This window comes from Garra rufa, chromosome 7, assembly GCF_049309525.1.
Source record: "Garra rufa chromosome 7, GarRuf1.0, whole genome shotgun sequence".
Lineage (NCBI taxonomy): Eukaryota > Metazoa > Chordata > Actinopteri > Cypriniformes > Cyprinidae > Garra > Garra rufa.
Window position 1 is genome coordinate 20799715 of NC_133367.1, and position 22611 is coordinate 20822325.

Sequence of the window (22611 nt, forward strand, 5' to 3'; positions counted from 1 at the left end):
TACTGCCTGAAATAAGTTAACAGAACATACACCAAAACATACATTCAACAAACATTTAGACATCACCAAAGGTAAAAAAAATGAAAGAATAATGTAATTATGTACAAATAAAAAATAAAATAAACTGTAAAAGTAACTGTAAACCATTTTTATGAAGGCATTTGTTGGTTTGTTGGTTAGTTTTCTTAGAAATTGTATTTTTTTTTTACTTTTTGTACAGTTTAAAGGCGTGTTATTTTTGTGAAGATAGCAGCAACAAACAAAAATGGCAAAAGTACTTATTTCCAAAAAGGTTAAATGTCGACTGATTTAGAAGGTTAGCTTATAAATAATTTACTTATTTTTCTCATAGGCCAGATATCTTTTCACATTAAACTAGTATAGAAGAAACTAAAGGGGGAAAACAGTAAATATATGACCGTCTTGTCACAATTATAACAGTTTTTGATTAGAACACAAAACAACAATATTATTTTTTTATGCTACCCTTAGATTACTCTAATTAAAACAAAATTGCACATTAAGTTTACAGATCTTTGGCTGGCTTTAGAGTGTGCATTTCATGCAAAAACCAACAAAACCGCCATAAACAGGAAAAAAAAATAAATAAATAAAAAAAAAAAACACTGAACCAACTACAACAAAATAAAACAAAACCATCTTAAACAAAACAAACAAAAACAAAACCTAAAAAAAAACTAAAAAAAAAAAAACTAAAACAAAACAAAAAACAAAAAACAAAAACCAAAAACAAACTAATTAAAACAAAATGAAACAAACCCAAGTTAAATAAACAAACAAAAACAAAACAAAACCACGGTCCGTGTACTTTTTCGTTCATTCATTACTCTATTTTGGAAAAGGGTGCAGCTTGGTTTTTTGTTTAAAAGAAAAAAAAAAAACAGAAATTGGCTGTATTTTGTTTTCCAAATGAATTTTCATCAAATAATAGTATTAGAAAATTGGACGCATTTCCGATCGTTTTTTTATTTGTAATGTTTATTTGTACATTTATTGTATTTAATTTGACTGATCCTATCTTTACCCGGAAGTAAATTACACCATTGTGCGGGTATCAGTGATGCGCGGGTTGATCCGAAATGAGTAGGTGCCCGCGGTCACGAGTCATCCAAAAATATTTTTAATGATATTCCCACATGTGGAAAACCAATTTTGAAGTCGTTTAATCGCTTCTACCCGTGAACCCAAAAACGAAAAAAATCGAGCCAAAATTTTGTTTTTCCATTTTCTGAACAAATGAAAAAAACTAATAAAGGAACCATTTCTGCTTATTTCGTCTTAAATTAAAAAACAACTGAACACAACGTACACGGACCAACCATCTTAAACAAAACAAGCTAAACCAACTAAAACTAACAAAAAAAAAACAAAGCCAACTAAAATAAACAAAACCAACTAAAAAAACAATACAAAACCATCTTGAAACAAAAAAATCTAAACCAACTAAAACTAACAAACAAGAACAACAAAAAAAAAACAAAAAAAAACTTAAAATAAAACCAACTAATTAAAACAAAACAAACCCAATTTTTAAAAAAGCTACACAAAACAAACCATCTTAAAAGGAAAAAAAACTAAACCAACTAAAACTAACAAACAAGAACAACTAAAAAAAAAAAAAAAAAAAAAAAAAAACAACAACCAATTAAAACAAAACAAACCCAATTTTTAAAAAAGCTACACAAAACAAACCATCTTAAAAGGAAAAAAAAAACTAAACCAACTAAAACTAACAAACAAGAACAACTAAAAAAACAACAAAACAAAAAACAAAACCAACTAATTAAAACAAAACAAACCCAATTTTTAAAAAAGCTACACAAAAAAAAACATCTTAAAAGGAAAAAAACTAAACCAACTAAAACTAACAAACAAGAACAACTAAAAAAAACAACAAAACAAAAAACAAAACCAACCAATTAAAACAAAACAAACCCAATTTTTAAAAAAGCTACACAAAACAAACCATCTTAAAAGGAAAAAAACTAAACCAACTAAAACTAACAAACAAGAACAACTAAAAAAAACAACAAAACAAAAAACAAAACCAACCAATTAAAACAAAACAAACCCAATTTTTAAAAAAGCTACACAAAACAAACCATCTTAAAAGGAAAAAAAAACTAAACCAACTAAAACAAACAAGAACAACTAAAAAAAACAACAAAACAAAAAACAAAACCAACTAATTAAAACAAAACAAACCAAACCCAATTTTTAAAAAAGCTACACAAAACAAACCATCTTAAAAGGAAAAAAAACTAAACCAACTAAAAACTAACAAACAAGAACTACTAAAAAAACAACAAAACAAAACCAACTAATTAAAACAAAACAAACCCAATTTTTAAAAAAGCTACACAAAACAAACCATCTTAAAAGGAAAAAAAACTAAACCAACTAAAACTAACAAAACAACTGAAAAAAAAACATCTAAAAATAAAACAAACAAAAACAAAGCCAACTAAAATAAAACAAAACCAAAACCAACTAAAATAAAACACCAAACGAAACAAACACATTTTTTAGAAAAGCAAAACAAAAACAAAACCAACTTAAAACACGAAACAAAACAAATTAAAAAAAAAGCAAAACAAAACAGAAAACCAACTCAAACAAAACAAAACAAAACAAAAAAACACTTTAATCCCAAAGAGTGATGAATCAAAAGAAAATGACTGGATGATGGGGAGGAAAGGGTGGTCGCTGTTGTCTCTTCTAGTTTCTTTCCGCCACAGTTTCCATCCGATAGACTACAGTGGTGGAACTGTCCTCATCCGTTTCAGAAGGACACACTTTTTTCCACGCTTTGTCAGTGAGTGCTAGTTCTTGCTGAAGGCTCGTATAGTCCAGCGGTTCAAGATTCTGCTGCTGTTGCTGGGGTTCAACGAACACGGACACGGATAGATTATCAGATTAGATTATTTCACCATGGAATTTCCTGCTTGGATTAGTATGGATGGCAGAGTAAGAAGAAAACAGGGAAATGGCAGAAACTTGAGCAAGCCAGTCAATCAGAACAGGTGTTAATATCAAGTGAAAAAGCGTAACGGCCAGAACTACATTATATTAGCAAGTGTATGTCAGCAGTAAGTCAAGCAGTAAAATATTTAGCATCCAAAATTAAGGCACTTTGATGGTAGTCAAGTTTAAAAGCAGACAGTGCGCTGGTCCTCCAGCAGAGGGCAGACAAAGAAGAGGAAAAGAAATATGCAATGGCTAAGAGAAGTAAAATGTTCAATAATACAGGTTAAGATTGCAGGACAATTAGCATTATTTGGTTTGTCAGTTTACACTGATTAATACATACACACATACTCTCAATGCCAATGTTATAGGATCCTTAGCATTAGCTGCATCTAGAGGTGGGATATATATTGGGATATATATATATTGGCCCAAAAAAGTAAACGGACGTTTAAGCAATGCTTAATGCAAAATTGAATTACATTAGATATAAAAACAAAGCAAAAACTAAACCAAGCCAAGTAGTATCTGCAAACTAACATGTTTTCTGAGTTATTTTACAATGACAAAAGTTTCTATTTTTTTAGAAAGACATTATAAAAGAAATAGCTATAAAACAAAATAAATATAGGACTAATAACTAAATATTATGACAATCAATCAATAAATAATTAATAATTAAATACCATGATATGACACCGTTATTTTGTGTGTATATATATGAATAATTCAAAATAGGGACCTCTTTTACAACTGCTATTTTATATATATATATATATATATATATATATATATATATATATATATATATATATATATATATATATATACACACACACACACTTACACAAAATCCACAAAAACAAGCAAAACTAAACCAACTACAATAAAACAAAACAAAGCAAAACAAAAAAACTAAAAACATAACAAAACAAACCCAAATTTAAAACAAAACCAAAACAAACAAACAACTAAAATAAAACAAAAAACAACTAAAACAAAACCAATCAAAAGGGAACATAAACAAAACCAACTAAAACAACAAACAAAACAAAACCAACTAAAAACAAAATAACTAAAACAAAACCAACTAAAACAAAACGCAATCAAACAAAAAAACTAAAACAAAACAAACAAACAAACAAACAAACACACAAATAACACCAATTAAAATAACAAACAAAACCAACTAAAAACAAAATAACTAAAACAAAACGCAATCAAACAAAAAAACTAAAACTAAACAAACAAACAAACACACAAATAACACCAACTAAAATAACAAACAAAACCAACTAAAACAAATATATTTATTATTTTTTTAATAATTTTTTTTATAACCTCTATTTTATCTGTTCTGCCACATTTTATTAACTTTTTAGGTGCATTAAACTAAAAACTACTAATATACAATATATAATTAAAGTTAATCCAGATCATTCTTTATTCATATTAATAAATATATTATTAAATGTTAATTTACTCAATCTGGCAATAGCTGGCAGCAAAACAAGCAATAGTAGGAAAGCTTGATAGCATTAGTAACAGTTATTAAGGGGCTCTGTCGCTTAATGATTAGAAATTTGCGGGGGAAAAAAAAAACAATTATTTGAACATTTGTCGGGTTATTGCCCACCCCTAGTTGCATCAGTTGCATTCTGTTTGTGATTGGAAGGAAGGATCTGTCACTCACCCGCTGTTCTCCACCCTCTCGGCGTGGATCTAGTTTCTTGGCAAAGTGGCGTAAATTATCATAGTTGTGGAAGTTAAAGAGCTGGACCAGATCCTGAAAAAAAGAAAAAAGAAAACTCAAATCAATGTGAGCAAGAGAGACACAATTGTAACTATTTATTAGCTAAGAAGATACAGATTTAGTACCGTGCAAAACTGGATGCCTCGCACACTGTTCCCCAATTTGTCAAGAGGAGGAGACCAACACATAATGCCCATTACGTTGGGAACCACCAGCAGGATGCCTCCGGAAACGCCTGATTTAGCCGGGAGACCAACCTACAGTAAAACACAACTCGGGTTTGTCTCATATTCTGAAAATAAAACCATCAGATATTTCCACAGGTGTGTGCGTGTGAAACTCACATGGAAAGCAAACTGTCCAGAGAAGTCGTACATGCCGCAGGAGTGCATAAGACTCAGAGTGTCTCGCACAGCCTCGGGATTCAGCACACGCTCGCCCGTGATTGGACAAAAGCCGCCGTTCGCCAGGGTAGCTGCCATCACACTGGCACTTTCGCAGGTTACCTCGATGGAGCAAAGCTGAACAAACAAAACAAAAACATATAATCATAAATAACTCATATACACTACTAGTCAAAAGTTTATGAACAGTAAGATTTTTTAAGTTTTTTTAAATAAGTCTCTTTTGCTCACCAAGCGTGCATTTGTTTGATCCAAAGTACAGCCAAAACTGTCAATTTTTTAAATATTTTTACTATTTAAAATAACTGTTTTCTATTTGAATACATTTTAAAATGTCATTTATTCCTGTGATGAAAGCTACATGTTCAGCATCATTACTCCAGTCTTCAGTGTCATGTCAGAAATCATTCTAATATGCAAATTTGCTGTTCAAGAAACATTTTTATTGTTATTATTATTATTATTATCATCATCAATATTTAAAACAAGGATGCTTAAAAAAAAAAAATCAAAAGTGATGATAAAGGCATTTATAATGTTTCAAAAGACTTCTATTTCAAATAAATGCAGTTTGTTTACTTTCTATTCATCAAAGAAATCTGAAAAAAATCTACTTGGCTGTTTTCAACATCATCATAATAATAATAATAATAAATGTTTTTTTGAGCAGCAAATCAGAATATTAGAATGATTTCTGAAGGATCATGTGACTGGAGTAATAATGCTAAAAAATTCCGCTTTGAAATCACAGGAATGAATTATATTTTAAAATATATTCAAAAAGAAAACTGTTATTTTAAATTGCAAAAATATTTCAAACTTGTACTGTTGTACAAGGGTCAAATAAATGCAGGCTTGGTGAGCAGTAGAGACTTCTTTAAAAAACATAAAAATGACTACATGACTACAGTCCATCAATTAATGTCTTGTGAAGCCAAAAGCTGCATGTTTGTAACAAACCGATCCATCAAAAGAAGTTTTCAACTTTAAACCATTGCTCCCAGCTAAACTACCAGTGCATAAAATTCCACTGCTTCCTCCAGTGAAAAAGGCCTTCCCAAAATCCACCAACATATTTGTTTAGAACTGTTTTGACGTGCAAACAGTACTTAATTTGCACATATTTCTCTCTTAATTCAGAAAAAACATCTTTTTCACTGGACAAAACAATGTTATTAGATAGAGGACTCTTTTTTAGCTGTTTTGAAGTTAAAAATGTCCTAGCAATGGATTTGCTTCTTATAAACATGGACCTTTACAAAAGTTTGCCTTTCACAAGACATTAATTGATGGACTGGAATAGTGTAGATTACTTGTGGATTGTGATGTTTTTTCATCAAGTATTTGAACTCTCATTCTGACGGCACCCATTTACTGCAACCGAGCCATCGGTGAGCAAGTGATGTAATGCTAAATTTCTCCAAATCTATTCTGACGAAGAAACTAACTCATCTACATCTTGGATGGCTTGAGAGCGAGTACATTTTTAGCAAATTTTCATTTTTAGACTAACAATTACTGCATTTTTAGTCATAACTATTGAAAAAAAAATGTGTTAAATTCTCAAAGATTTACAAAATCAATTTCATGTAAAACACTAATGTGATAATGTGGAAAATAAGTAATAAGTTAGATGTGGAATCTTTTTTTAATCTTTAACTTTTCAGTAAAAAAAAACAGTACCTATACTTTAACATAAACTATTTCTTAATACTTGTTATAAAAAAAAAACCATTATAAAACATTTCGTAAATGTTAGAAGTTTCTGTTTACTGGCAGCTATGTACACATTTAAACTGAAAAACTGAAAAAGGCTGTTTAAAGGGGGGTCCAATGCTGTTTCACGCATGTTATTTACACTGCTAAACATGGCCAAAGTTTCGAAAAGATTTGGACATAGAGTATTTCTGTGCCGAATACACACTTCCGGGTTTCTTACAAGTCTCTTACATGCCTCTTCATGACATCCTGAAGGGTGGAACTCCTTGTATGGGCATTCTCACATCGAACAGAGCGAGAACGAGAGCGAGAGCAAGAGCGCGCCCATCAATGTGCTTCATTCGGCTGCACTGCTGCACGGGACTTACTCAAGAAGAAAGTCTCTAAAGAAGTGTGGTTTTGGTTGTAAGGCAAAGATAACCTTGCTCAGCTTCCTGAAGAACCCAGCGATACGTGAACAGTGGATGCTGTTTCTTTTTTTGGGGCAGAAACAGTTTTGCAAGTGTGTTTTGTTGACGAAAGTTTTATAAACAAGGCCCGGTTCGACGCTGGATTTGCACATCGTTTGATATTGAAAGATGGAGCAGTCCCAGCTATAAAAGATCCCGGTCATGATTCACAACTGCAGATGGTACGTGAAACGGCATCAAATGTCTGCGTGCAAGTTCTCGTCAATCTTTAGCTCTGCCAACAGGAGGAGCTCGGTTGTTTTCAGAAAGAATAGTAAAGCTGTATCTTTCTTTTGTCAATATGATAAAACTACTTTTTGGAAATATGAAGGATGCAGCACCTACTCTATAGGTACTCAAGATTAACATAAGATTGGGTGAAACTGTGTGTGTTATGCCCCCTTTAACTTATACTAACCTGGAAGTAAAGGTCCAGGATGGAGATCATATCTGTACCCTCTGGGAAACACTGCAGGTATAGAAAAAAAAAAGTTTTTAGTGGATTTTACAGACAATAGTCCGTAATTGCTATAAAATGTTTAAACGCATACCTTCTTCTCCTTCAAGTAGTAACCAATGGCAAAGTTTCTGTCACCCGACAGCCGCTCTGACTGAAACCTACCAACAACAAGAACTTCTTCAATTTTCACACAGGTAATGTAACGTCAGGAAACAAACTAAACTAAACATGATTTTTTTATTGACGGTCTTAAAGGGTTAGTTAACTCAAAAATGAAAATTCTGTCACTAATTACTCATTCTCATGTCATTCCAAACATGCAAGACCTTTGTTTATCTTCAGAACACAAATTAAGATACTTTTGATAAAATCCGAGAGCTTTCTAACCCTGCATAGACAGCAACACAACTGACACTTTCAAGACCCAGAAAGGTAGTAAGGACATCATAATAATGGTCTGTACTCTCATGAACGAGCGTCGAAGACTGACACGGAAGAGAGAAGTCATTATTTTAGTTTTCTTTGCGTACAAATAGTATTATCGTAGCTTCATAAAATAACGGTTGAACCACTGATGTCACATGGAATATTTTAACAAAATTCGTACTATCTTTCTGGGCCTTGAACGTGTCAGTTGCTGTCTATTTAGGGTCAGAAAGCTCTTGGATTTCATCAAAAATATCTTAATTTGTGTTCTGAAGATGAACGAAGGTCATACGGGTTTGGAACGACATGAGGGTGAGTAATTATTGACAGAAGTTTCAGTTTTGGGTGAAACCCTGATATTGAGAATAGTGACTTTTTTTTGCATTAGCATTGAAAAACACTTACGTAGCGTTGCTGAAACCAACATATTCATTTCCTGCCAACTTCTTCATAAAGTTCATCACCTAAAAACAAAAGACTTCATTAAACGCCACAACTCTTAACGTGATTAACAGTAAAAAATCTATTATATAATTATTATACTTACATAGTCAAACTTTTCAGCATTGCTTACACCTTGCTGAAAGTCAAAAATAAACTGCATGAATGTGTTTTATCATTGAAATTAATTGTCTTGTTGAGTTACACACAAACTTCTCAATGCATAGCCATTTAGTTAAAGGAAACATTATTAAACTACCACAAAATTTAGACACAAAATTTATCACATTATAGACAGAAATTCTATAAATTAGACTGACATGTTGTAGTAAAATCATTTTTCTACAGCTTGAGAGGCATTTCAAATGAAGAATGGAAAAAAATGATTCTAGCTCACTAGATTTGAGTAACATCATTGAAAGAAACAAAGGCAAACAGTGTTTGTGTCCAAGTAAGTACTATTATTGCTGTGGAATCACAAATGTAAGTTGTTAAAGGGAGTGTGGAAAAAATCAGACAGATTAAAAACCAATAAAAAACACTAAATTGTCAAGTAATTTGAACTGTGTGTTGTCTGTAAGATTGTTTTAGTAGATTTCTAAAGCAACTCATGTAATGGATTAATTTGAGGATCTAAAAATAAGTTTTTTCCACATTGAAGAAATGTTACACAAACAAAAAAAGTATTGTATCTTACTAGACACTTGGATTTTTAAGTTAAAAAGGACTAAAAAGAAAAGAAAAATAAACTTGATTCTGAGGTAATTAAACAGAATTACATTTGATTTTCTGTCAAAGCAATGAATTTGTCAGACTTGCGCTAATGTAGCTTAGCATCAGCTTGGGTTGAAATTTGTTCAATGAGGAAAAACAAATAAATGAAAGGGAAATTACCAACGTCATTGACCTGTTGGAGGGTCAAAATTTCCCACAGTTCCTAATGCTGTAAAATACGCAACAACAATAAAACCACAAAAAGCCTTCACACAGACATCACACATTACCACCCCGACAGGCCTGAGAAAAGATGCGGATCATGCAGAGGATTTTACCTTTAACGCCACAAAATGTCATCACAAATTCGTAAAATATTCGAATTCGTAAAAATACAAGATATCTTGTTATAAATATATACTTATACATGTTTGTAATATTGTTTATAATAACAGGTAAACAAAGCCCTGCATTTCTAATGTATGTCTCAACAAGAAAGCTAACTAGATTGTGGCTGTTTTCAAAATGACGATATAACACTATTCTATTCTATGGAAGCCCATTTCCGCTACAAAAAAATAAAAAAAATAAAAATAAAAATATCGGACAATTCAAATTTTTTTCTTGCAATTGCGAGTTTACGCCTCGCAATTCTGACTTTTGTTCACAGAATTGTACAAACTCACAATTCTGAAAAATTAAGTAAGAATTGCGTGATATAAACTCGCAATTGCGAATTATAAAGTCAGAAGTCACAATTCAGAGAAATAAACTCACAATTCTGTCTTTTTTTCTCAGAACTGCAAGATTTCATGTCGCAATTCTGACTTTTTTCTCAGAATTGCGAGTTTGTATCTTGCAATTCTGACTTTGTAACAATTGTGAGTTTATATCTAGCAATTCTGACTTTATAGCTCGCAATTGAGAGCTTATATTTCCCAATTCTGACTTTATAGCTCGCAATTGCAAGTTTATATTTCACAGTTCTGACTTTCTAACAATTGCGAGTTTATATCTCGCAATTCTGACTTTATAGCTCGCAACTGCAAGTTTATATTTCACAGTTCTGACTTTCTAACAATTGCGAGTTTATATTTCGCAGTTCTGACTTTATAGCTCGCAATTGCAAGTTTATATTTCACAGTTCTGACTTTATAGCTCGCAATTGCAAGTTTATATTTCACAGTTCTGACTTCCTAACAATTGTGAGTTTATAGCTCGCAATTGCAAGTTTATATTTCACATTTCTGACTTTCTAACAATTGCGAGTTTATATCTCGCAATTCTGACTTTATAGCTCGCAACTGTGAGTTTATATTTCGCAATTCTGACTTTATAGCTCGCAATTGCAAGTTTATATTTCACAGTTCTGACTTCCTAACAATTGTGAGTTTATATTTCGCAATTCTGACTTTATAGCTCGCAACTGTGAGTTTATATTTCGCAATTCTGACTTTATAGCTCGCAATTGCAAGTTTATATTTCACAGTTCTGACTTCCTAACAATTGTGAGTTTATATTTCACAGTTCTGACTTCCTAACAATTGTGAGTTTATATCTCGCAATTCTGACTTTATAGCTCGCAATTGCAAGTTTATATTTCACAATTCTGTCTTTATCACAATTGCGAATTTATATCTCGCAATTCTGTACTTATAGAATAGAATTTATAGAATATATAGAATTTATAACTTCTGAGCAATTCTGAGTTTATATCTTGCAATTTTGACTAACAATTGCGAGTTTAGATCTCGTAATTCTGACTTTATAACTCTCAATTCTGAACTTATAACAGTTGAGTAACAGTTTATAACTTTCAATTGCAAGTTTATATTTTACAGTTCTGAGTTTATAACAAATTGCGAGTTTATATCTCATAATTCTGACTTTCTCACAATTCTGACTTTATAACTCACTATTTTGAGTTTATATTTCACAGTTATGACTTTATGACAATTGTGAGTTTATATCTAATTATTCTGACTTCATAATTGTGAGTTTATATCTCATAATTGTGACATAACTCGCAACTGCGAGTTTATAGCTTGCAATTCTGACTTTAACAATTGCGAGTGTACATCTTGCAATTCTGAGAAAAAAAGTCAGAATTGTGAGATCAAAAGTCGCATTAACCTTTGTTTATCTTTTCTTCAGTGACGAAAATAGGCTTCCATACTATTCTGTCTGCTATCTGAAGAATAAAACACATTTTATATTTATATAGTGTATTTTTAATATCTTCCTTTTATCCAAAGTGTTTATTCTTAACACACTGTCCTTTCGAATTCTGGACCATCATTCGTTCTCTCTTGCATCTGTTTGCTCTTTTCCCCCTTATCTTCCCCCAACCCACTTCAATATAATCCTTTCAGCATGATTATTCATAACCTTAATCTGATGAGAGAGGGAAAGTAATCAGATTAAATCCATTCGTCCCTCTGATCCGTTCTCACGTCAAATATCCACAAACGCATCAAGCTAAACATTCGGCAAGGCACTTTTAGGTTATCAAATTAAGAATAAAATGAGAATTCTCTTCAGGAAGTGCAGCTAAGGCAGTTTCAGGCCCCCATTTTATCAAAAAAGTAGGATGGAAAGATAAAAACGTGATTTACCTTGAGGAGGGAGGTGCAAACTATGGCGCCAGCATTTACCATGGGATTGTGAGGTTTATCTTGAAAAATAGATGAATTAATCAATAAACGAAGATGATTCACAGTAAACAAAGCTTATTTTTAGGAACATTAAAGAAATAGTTCAACCAAAAATTGGCTGAAAATGTACTCAACCTTAGGCCATCCAAAGAGGTAGATGAGTCAGTTTTTACATTAGAACAGATTTGGATCAATTTAGCATTAAATCAACTAATCAACAATGGATCCATTGCTGTGAATGGGTGCCGTCAGAATAAGAACCCAAACAAACATGCAGATTTTCGCTTCACAAGACATTAAACGATGAACTGGAGTGTGAATTGCTTGTGTATTATTGTGATGTTTTTAATCAGCTGTTTGGTCTCTCATTCTGATGGCACCCATTCACTACAGAGGATCCAAGACTAAAACAAAACAAACACTTCTCTGTCTTGGATGCACTGAGAGTGAGTACATTTCGAGCCAATTTTAATTGAACTATTCCTTTAAGATTTTTTGCGTTGTGAAATTACCATCTTCGTCAAGAAAGAGTTTGTTGAAACGAAGACCGCTGGGTTCCTTTCCTATAAAGCGATGCACGTAGTCAGTGCCGTGATCGTGAACAGCAACTGCGTATTTTAACGGTTTCACACACGACTGCAGACAAAATGGCACTTTCGTGTCACCCGCAGTGTATCTGTAACACACAAAACATCCGCTTTAGATTTTCAGCATAAACATTTGATGAATCAAATTAATTTCCCAGATAATATTAACAAAAATCTAAAGACAGAAATCTTACCGTTGGCCATCTACAGTGCACAGGGAAACGGCCCAGAGATTAGGGCTAAATTTCGCAAGCTGGGGTATGTAATCTGCCACCTAATATAATAAAAATGTGACAATACAGAACGTAAAAAGATTTGTAAATAGCAAACATCAGAAATTCACACTGTTGCGTATTATCTCACACAAAAAAACGTACCTGGCCACCCGACAGTGATTTAGCGCTCTCATAAATTTGATCAATGTGAGAGGTAAACGACTTAAAGTCGGGAATGACAAACTTTTTCCGGAAAGCCTGCGTTAGCAATACAATGTTGCTTTGCACACACCTGTGGAAAAAGAAAAGTGAAAATAATGATTTACCTTTATTAGTATCAGTACGTTCATCTAAATTCAAACAAACATGAACACAAACATTGAAAAAATAAGTTTTGTTGTTAGTTTTGTAGTTATTACAACAGATAAACATTTTTAATTTATATATTTTCAATAGTTTAATTTTTAGAAACAATTATAATAAACAATATACGATGCTATTTAGGCCTTAATCCATTTTTATGCATTTTCTGAGTGAAACTAAATAATTCATACATTGCAGCAGTGTTGTTTTCGTCAACGATGAAGAAATCATTTCGTTGACGCCACTTTTTTTCATGACGATAACGAGACGATGACGAGATAAAAATGGCTCGTTGATGACTAAAACATGACGAGACGTGTGTGAGTTTTCGTTGACGAGACGAGAATAGACGAAAATGTTAGTGGGTGGTCCGTCAGACGTTTAAAATGCATGACATTTCCGCTTATTGTGCATGCCAATTAAAACTTAAAAAGTATCTGACGCTATGGCAAGCCGTTTTAGCATTAAATACTCTTTGCTATACTAGTATGGCAAGCCGTTTTAGCATTCCATCCTTGTTTGTCTTTTATGTTCTAAAACATTCCTTCATTATTGTAATTATTGGTGAAAATAGTCGATCCGGAAGCTCACATTGTGTTGAACTATAGATCTGCTATTTTCAGAACTTATAAGTGACACTACCCAACAGCAAAATACTTACTGACCTACATTAATTTGTTAAAAGACTACTTTTTTTCCCTTTTTTTGACTAAAACTAGACTAAAACCTTTTTGACTTTTCGTCGACTAAAACTAGACTAAAACCTTTTTGACTTTTCGTCGACTAAAATTGGACTAAAACTATCACATATAGAAGTGACTAAAATTTGACTAAAATTAAGAAGCATTTTAGTCCAAAAGACTAAGACTAAGACTAAATCTAAGATGGTTGTCAAAAACAACACTGCATTGCAGGACTATAACAGGCCTTTAAAAAAACCAATGACCCCTGATGTAATGTGTCCTTGAAAAATGGCTGATCTGTAAAAGCTGATGCCTAAGTAACAGCTATGGGTTTCAGCCATCTGAATAGTACATTGACTGCAGCTTTATTTTTTGAAGGCTAAATATAGACTCAGATAATACTCAAAAACCATCCAAGAACTACGAAAAACGCACTACAGCAATATATTCTTATTAAACTACTAAAAACAGTCAGTTTTCATTTCAACCTTCAAGCAAACAGGGTTAAGTCGAATACTTTTTGAAGAGATGTCGATCCAAAGCGCCATCTGATGTGGTCTTCAGGGTGACTTTTAACATCTCCATACACTCCTTAAGACGAGGGTCTCCAGTACGCAAACCTGTGGCTTTCAGCGCCTGGAGAAAAAACAACATTTAGCCTAAGTTTATAACCAATTTTATGTTTTGTTTAAAACCCAATGAACATAGACAACTGTTTAGTCTAGAAACCAAGATATGTGCTCTAAGAGATAGGGTAACGATGGCCTTGCTTCCCTTGGCCAGCTGGTGTTTGGTTTTACCGTGGTAAATTTGTGAGCTGGAATTTTCTCCTGGCCTTCGGCAATGGTGTAAAACAGCAGATCCTCCAGGCTGGGCAAAATGCCTGCCTTCCTTCTCCTGTGACATGAACAGAGAATCCAGTAAGCAGACCGAAAACAAAAATAGACTGTATATACTCAACAAAAAAAGGGCAGCAGAAGACGTCGTACTGAGATTTCACGTCATCTTAGTTTCAGAATTACTCTCAAAATGCCAGTCAGTAGGTTAAACATTGGATAACATGTCAAAAACTCAGTCTTCTTTGTGATTTGCACAATACATCAGGCCTAGGCAAAATAAAAAAGGTTGCATTCTCATAGTCTGCCACTAGGGATTCAAGTTACATACTTTTTTCCCCTCAATTTGTTTACTGCAAGCAAGCAAGATCAACAGTTTAAGGAGAATTTTGCTTTGCAAGTTATTTAGAATTTGTTTAACTGATTATTAGCTAGCTGTAACGAATTAAGATATGCATATTTTTGCATAAAGTATAGGAAACGTGAAGTAAAAATGTGTTTTATCATTGACTGGCATTGTGAGATTATCTGAAACCCATTTTTTCTCAGAAAAAAAGGGTTAGACTGTTAGAAAAAGTAGGCATTTCATTTTTTAACAGGTTTGGGAATTTTGTTAAGCAGAAGCAAAGTAAAGCATTTCGGAATAAAATGTATAAGGACTTCCTACAATGTTCAGAAAAAAAAAGTACAGCAGCAGAAGAGGTCCTACTGAGATTTTATGTAATTTTAGTTTCAGAATTACACTCAAAATGCCAGTCAGCTGGATGCACATTGGATAACATTTTTAAAAACTCAGTCTAGTTTGTGATTTTTCAAAAAACATATCCCAAAATATATCCTAGGCAAGTAACAAGTTGTATTCTCATAGACTGCCACTAGTGCCATAAGCATAAACATTTTTTTTTTTTACACAAGGTATTTATTTAGCTGATTGTTAACTAGCTATAACACATCTACATACACATATTTTTGTGTAAAGTATGGGAAACGTGAAGTAAAAATGTGTTTTATCATTGGCTGGCATTGTGAGATCATCTGAAACCAATTTTTTTTCTCAGTAAAAGATTAGTCTGTTAGAAAAAGTAGGTATTTAAATTATTTAACAGGTTTGCGAATGTTAAAAGCAATGTTTTAAGCAGGTGCTAAGCAAAGCATTTGGGAATAAAACGTCCATGGGTTGTTCTGCTGAAGTTCCAACAATGGATCCCATATAAGGCCTTGAAAAAAATACTCGGATTTATAGTCTAACCACAAACCATCCAGAAATGAACTCAAGAGTGTTTGCACATTATTTAAGTTAGTGGACAAATACTGTTCTTATATATTGTGGGTTCAAACAATTGTGACCAATAGCGGCTTGTAGGATTTGTGATGTCATTTCAGGATGATACATGTGGCTCTAGAACACGGAATGGGAATGTTCGACAGCGGGGAAAACAAAGCATAGCTTTTTGGAAGAGAAAAACAAAAACACACCAAATAAAATGAGCCAGATACTTACACAACAAATGCAAAGTACGCAGACAACCAAAAAAGAAAGAGGGAAAGAAAAAAAGCAGAAATGAATGAGACATCCTGACATATAAAACACTGGCAAAACAAATAAACATATAAATGAATACACATGAATGCATATGTATTTTCATCATAACTTCTGAACCAAATTATCCTTTGATTGATTTTAATGATACCTTTGATTTCGTCTCATTTTAATGATACTACTAATTATACTAATGTTAATAACTTTTGGAAATGACACAGGGGGAAAAACAGTCAAATATCGGTTAATAAATCGGCATTTGCAGTCAGTCCAGACCGGTGCTGGGGAAAGTTACTTTTAAAAGTAATCCATTACAATATTGTGTTACTCCATAAAAAGTACTTTTACGTTACTTTTAGTCTCCAGAGTTGCGCTTGCTTATTTGTTTTTATCAACCACCAAAAAAAGGTTATATTTGGCAACTGACACCAAAAGTGAAATTAATAAACCTCAGGCTTAAAGGAGTAGTTCACTTTCAGAACAAAAATGTACAAAAATGTACTAACCCCCTTTTTCGTCCAAGATGTTCATTACTTTCTTCAGTCGTGAAGAAATTATGTTTTTTGAGGAAAACAGTTCAGGATTTCTCTCCATATAATGGACTTCTATGGTGCCCCTGAATTTGAACTTCCAAAATGCAGTTTAAGTGCAGCTTCAAAGGGCTCTAAATGATCCCAGCCAAAGAAGAAGGGTCTTATCTAGCGAAACGATCGGTTATTTTCTAAAAACCATTTACAATTTCTACACTTTTGTGACCGTTTAGAGCCATTTGAAGCTGCATTTTGGAAGTTCAAACTCGGGGGCACCATAGAAGTCCATTATATGAAGAGAAATCCTGAAATTTTTCCTCAAAAAAACAATTTCCTTACGACTGAAGAAAGAAAGACATGAACATCTTGGATGACAAGGGGGTGAGTACATTATCTGCACATTTTTGTTCTGAAAGTGAACTTCTCCTTTAAGTAAGTGCCTTTGCACCTCACTTCAAATTTCTCTCAACAAAGTACAGGAGAGGTTTCAGTGAATAAATGGAAAAATAAAGTAACTTGCGTTAAATTTATCTGTAAATAATCTGATTACATAACTTGAACTGAGTTACCCCCAACTCATCCAGACTATTGATAAAATGCTATCAGACACACACTATTGTGTACAAACACAGCCAGCGCTCTGATGCAGGCCGTCTGACCTGGCAAGGCATTAAACTAGGACACGTAACCTGATGAGAGCAGCCACCCCTCCCGTCCCGAACTGGCGGCGTGTTAAGCCTTCACTTCCTAGCAAGGTCTCAGTTCTGATCCTCGCTAATGCACAGGTACTCCGCCAAACGTACTCTCTGACATGGCTATTTTCACACACAAACACATTGGAAATAATCCACTTGATGACACAGCTTGTTTTAATGGCGGGACGAGTTATATCAGATGAGAAAAATTCCTAACAAAACAGGAATAGCTTGATTAGCATCCCGACTAGATTACTTCAGTACATTTAATAAAATGAGACACATATTATCGCACTTCTGTACTTAAAGCAAAAACTATTATCTTTTGCCCCTGTCTCTAAGCCGCATCTAACCTACATTTCAACGTATGAGCAATTTTACATCAAGGCTGAAATCCAAAAGAGAAAGAGACAATGTAGGGATAAAACATTTAAAAATGCCTCCAGAAGAATCACAAACCACGTCATAATGTCCTTGCGGGGACAGCTGTGTGTGTGTGTTAACACCTGGATGTGAGATGATTCTGTAACAATATCTTCATTATCTTCTTCCACCTCATTGAGAATCGGTCAAACAACCGACAGAACAGCTGATATTTACAGAGAATAGCATGCTTACAGATTCACTTGGCTTGCAGCGAATAAAACACCAGAAAATGAACCAGCTGCCACTGACTAAAAAGTACTATGGTATTACCATGGTTTTATATTCTAATGTATAAAAGGATGCAAAAAGTAATGTGTCTGAAATTACTATTTCTATTCACTGTTTGCAGGATTCGTTTGGCGCAAGATGGTGGGCACAAACTGGCATGATTTCACTGCTGCAATGCATGCAGAGATGCCAGCGTGACACACACACACACACACACACACACACACACACACACACACACACACACACACACACACACACACACACACACACACACACACACACACCCTCTCACGTGTCAGCTGGTGCCGTTATGTTGGATAAACCTCAGATGTCAGCGAGTCTGAGGTGATTCATTTTTATTCCCTTTAGGGTTTGTGTTAAGACCAACAAAACCACTAAAGTACACAAATTGAAACCAAAGTAAAGTGACCGTTTACTGTAGTCTAAACAATGTTTGTTTACTATAAAAATGACATATATTCAATTTATTTTTCACATTACCAATCTGTTTTTAAATTATCAATTGGAAACCGATATTGAGGCCTGTTAAGTATAACGATTATAATTATATTACCACCCACGCCAACCAACGATAATGTTCTGTTATTATAAGCGTGCACTTCAGATCTGTCATCTGTCACTTTAAATATGCAGCAAGAAAGAATAATTTTGAAAGTGATTCTAACAATATTGTTTCTCTGTGCTGTTATCCTTATAATTATGACGTTGACTTTCGTATTCCTGTAAAATTCCAGCAAAATTCTGTAAACTAAAAGCAATTATTAAAAATGCCACAATCGTAAGTTAAATCAATTAAGTTTTATCATTACGGTTTCGGGTGAAATTGTCATCTGCCACTTTAAATGTGTGAGTTTGTTGGATTCTAATTGGCTGTCAAAGTTTTTATCGTTCATCGGAAAGAAATAAACATTTTGAGAGTAATTGTAATGATATTATTTCTCTATGCCATTATTGTTACAATTGTGATGCTGACTTCCGTATTCCCATAAAATCAGAAGTTCCTGTAAAATTATGTAAATTTCTACAAAATTAAAGCGACTATTAAAACGTTACAGTTCTAGCATTACGGTTTGACATTTGTGTAAACCGGCCTTCTGTAGTTGATTTTTACTCTTTTTGAAGTTGACTTCTGTATTCCCATATAATTGGTCAAATTCGCATGAAATTTTGTACATTTCCGTAAAATTCAAGTAAATATTAAAACTTTATAGTTTTATCATTACAGTTTGTCATTGGTGTGACTTGGTCTTCAGAAGGTGATCTTTCCTCTTTTTGCAGTTGACTTCTGTATTTCCATAAAATCGGTAAAATTAACGTGAAATTTCATAGATTTCTGTAAAAATTCAAGTAAATATTAAAACTTTATAGTTTTATCATTACAGTTTGTCATTGGTGCGACTGGGCCTTTAGAAGGTGATTTTTACTCTTTTTGAAGTTGACTTCTGTATTTCCATAATATCGGAAAAGTTCCTGTAAAATTCTGTAAATTTCTATAAAATTAAAGCGACTATTAAAACTTTACAGTTTTATCATTACAGTTTGTCATTGGAGTAAATGGGCCTTCAGAGGCTGTTTTTTTTTTTAAAGTCAAGTTCTGTATTCCCATATAATCAGTCAAATTCACAGAAATTTCGTAAATTTATGTCAAATTAAAGTGAATATTAGAACTTTATAGTTTTATCATTACAGCTTAGTAGTATTTATAGGGATAATTTGGGTAAAAATTTGGATTGCAGTTTGTATGTGGGGGATTACACTCTTTATTTTTTAATTTTGGGGGATTATTTTATTGTACATGGTATTATATTGATGTTTTTGTTTTGTAATTTGTTTTGCTCCTGCCCAGGGACAGCAGATGAAAATTAGCTCTCTGTAACTAATTGGCAGTGTTTAACTGTCCATTGTCCCTGTCAAATAATGAATTAAAAAAAAAAAAGAAAGAAAAAAAAAGCTACAAAATACTGTGTGCATTATCGGAGCCTGACAATGTATGTGTAATAATCGCATCCGATTATTGGCACAGCCCTACTTTTTGCCGTGCAACAATAAATGTGATTATACTTAATACTGCAATGCTTGAGTTTATTTGAAATTTGGGATTCAAAATTTATCGGTCCTCGACATAAAGAAACCTCACCTATATAACTCACTCTGATTGGTTGCCAGAGTGATGCTATGTTGTTGCTACAGAGTTCTGGAGATTAAATGTAAATGATTTTTTTTTTGCCCTGTTTATCATCCTCCATGTGGAAAAACTAAATCAAAACACCAATTTTCTGTAATGCAAATACATGTGTTGTCTGGTGTAAAAATGAAGCTATGAAGAGGCCACATGCTGGGTAAACTCCCTCAGGACACAGCACATGTGCCTCAGAAACCTGACACCATGAATTACAGTGTAGAGAATAAGAGCTAGACTGCTAACATGCCTGAGAGCATTATATGATGCTTATGAACACAAAGTCAATATACAAAGAATATTGTGTTCGCAATTGAAATGTTGTGTTCAATCAATGAACCAATGAGCTGGGCTAAAAAAAGAAGGGCTGACTTCACAGAATTAATCCAGCATCTGGCCGAATGTGAGGTTGCCATTGACAACCATCTTATGTCAGTCTCTAATGATTACTTAGGTGTGTTCCAAATCCTAGTGTGCTGACTTCACAGGCAATATTTTAGGCACCATAGGTGCGATCCTGAAAAGATTGTTCTAAAAGATAAAATAATCATGCTATCTTCTAAGACACTTAATTTGGCTTCATTTTATGTGGAAATGCCAATCCCAGAATGCAATGCATCAGCTTTATTTAAAATGCTATGGATGATACATACAAATATATTTGATCTTAATACTGTATGGCGTTTCTGTGTGCTATTTGCTTATTTCAGTATTATGCTGTTAGCTTAGCAACATGCTAACAGCAAACTCTACTAAATTATGAATCGTATCTCCTCTGCTATGTGCTTATTTTTAGTATTACACTGTTAGCTTAGCGAAATGCTAACAACATATCTCCTGCAAATTGTATCTCCTGTGTGCTATTAGCTTTTTAAAATATTACATTAGCTTAGCAATATGCTAACAACAAACTACTGAAATCAATAACAAATTATATCTTGTGTGCTAGTTGCTTATTTCAGTAATACGTTGTTAGCTTAGCAACATGCTAACAACAAAGTACTGAAATCAATTGCAAATTGCCTCTCCTGTGTGCTGTTTGCTTATTTAAATATTACATTAGCTTAGCAACATGCTAACAGCAAACTACTGAAATCAATTACGAATTGTATCTTGTGTGCTAGTTGCTTATTTCAGTAATACGTTGTTAGCTTAGCAACACGCTAACAACAAACTACTGAAATCAATTGCAAATTGCCTCTCCTGTGTGCTATTTGCTTATTTAAATATTACATTAACTTAACAAAACATGCTAACAACAAACTATGGAAATCAACTGCAAATCGTATCTACTGTGTGCAATTTGCTTATTTCAGTATTATAATGTTAGCATAGCAACATGCTAACAACAAATTCTACTGAAATCAATTTGCAAATAGTATCTCCTGTGCTGTTCGCTTATTTTAGGATTAGGTTGTTAGCTTAGCAACATGCTAACAACAATCTACTGAAATCAATTGTGAATCATATTTACTGTGCTATTTGCTCATTTGAGTATTAAGCTGTTAGCTTAGCAACATGCTAACAGCTATCTACCGAAATCAATTGTGAATCATATCCACTGTGTCCTATTTGCTTATTTCAGTATTACACTGTTAGCTTAGCAACATGCTAACAATAAACTACTGAAATCAACTGTGAAACATATCTACTGTGTCCTATTTGGTTATTTTAATATTACACTGTTAGCTTAGCAACATGCTAACAATAAACTACTGAAATCAACTGTGAAACGTATCTACTGTGTCCTATTTGCTTATTTCAGTATTACGCAGTTAGTTTAACAACATGCTAACAGCAAACTACTGAAATCAATTGCGAATCGTATCTCCTGTGTGATATTTGCTTATTTCAGTATTACGCAGTTAGCTTAGCAACATGCTAACAACAAACTACTGAAATCAATTGCGAATCAGATCTCCTGTTCACTTCTTGTATGAAAAGCACTGTTGTCGATGTAATGCATTCCAAATCAGTCACTTACAGTCTAAAAAGGTGGTCAGTGTATGTACGTGTTGGATCAAACACACTATAAAAACGTCAACAATGACAATGTTTCCCTAGACATAAACTTACAGATGTTATAATAAGCGGAGACCTGACCTTCACAAGCCACTGACAGACAGATGGAGAGAAAGGTCAATCTATCTCTCCAAGGACAAACACTCACGCATGCCGAATGAATGAGAGGAATGCATACTAAAATGACACACTGGCTGACACATACAGTGCACACTCAAAGGTCAACTGGAGAGCAGAAGATTCAAAGCAAAGGTTTTCAGAGGGAACCCTGGTTT

General features: G+C 33.4%; 1 protein-coding gene across 1 annotated transcript in view; it reads right to left on the bottom strand.

Moving 5' to 3' along the window:
* The window catches only part of LOC141338334 (glutaminase kidney isoform, mitochondrial-like), a 34997-nt gene that overhangs the window by 10795 nt on the left and 1591 nt on the right, over positions 1 to 22611 (bottom strand). Inside the window, exons 2-14 of the mRNA XM_073843865.1 lie at positions 14657 to 14753; positions 14374 to 14492; positions 12973 to 13102; positions 12790 to 12869; positions 12521 to 12684; positions 11970 to 12028; positions 8747 to 8779; positions 8605 to 8663; positions 7865 to 7931; positions 7732 to 7782; positions 5086 to 5262; positions 4867 to 4998; positions 4682 to 4774 (exon numbers count right to left, since the gene is read on the bottom strand). Coding sequence (XP_073699966.1) covers positions 4682 to 4774; positions 4867 to 4998; positions 5086 to 5262; positions 7732 to 7782; positions 7865 to 7931; positions 8605 to 8663; positions 8747 to 8779; positions 11970 to 12028; positions 12521 to 12684; positions 12790 to 12869; positions 12973 to 13102; positions 14374 to 14492; positions 14657 to 14753 — 1261 coding nt within the window. The remainder of the gene's footprint in view (positions 1 to 4681; positions 4775 to 4866; positions 4999 to 5085; positions 5263 to 7731; positions 7783 to 7864; positions 7932 to 8604; positions 8664 to 8746; positions 8780 to 11969; positions 12029 to 12520; positions 12685 to 12789; positions 12870 to 12972; positions 13103 to 14373; positions 14493 to 14656; positions 14754 to 22611) is intronic.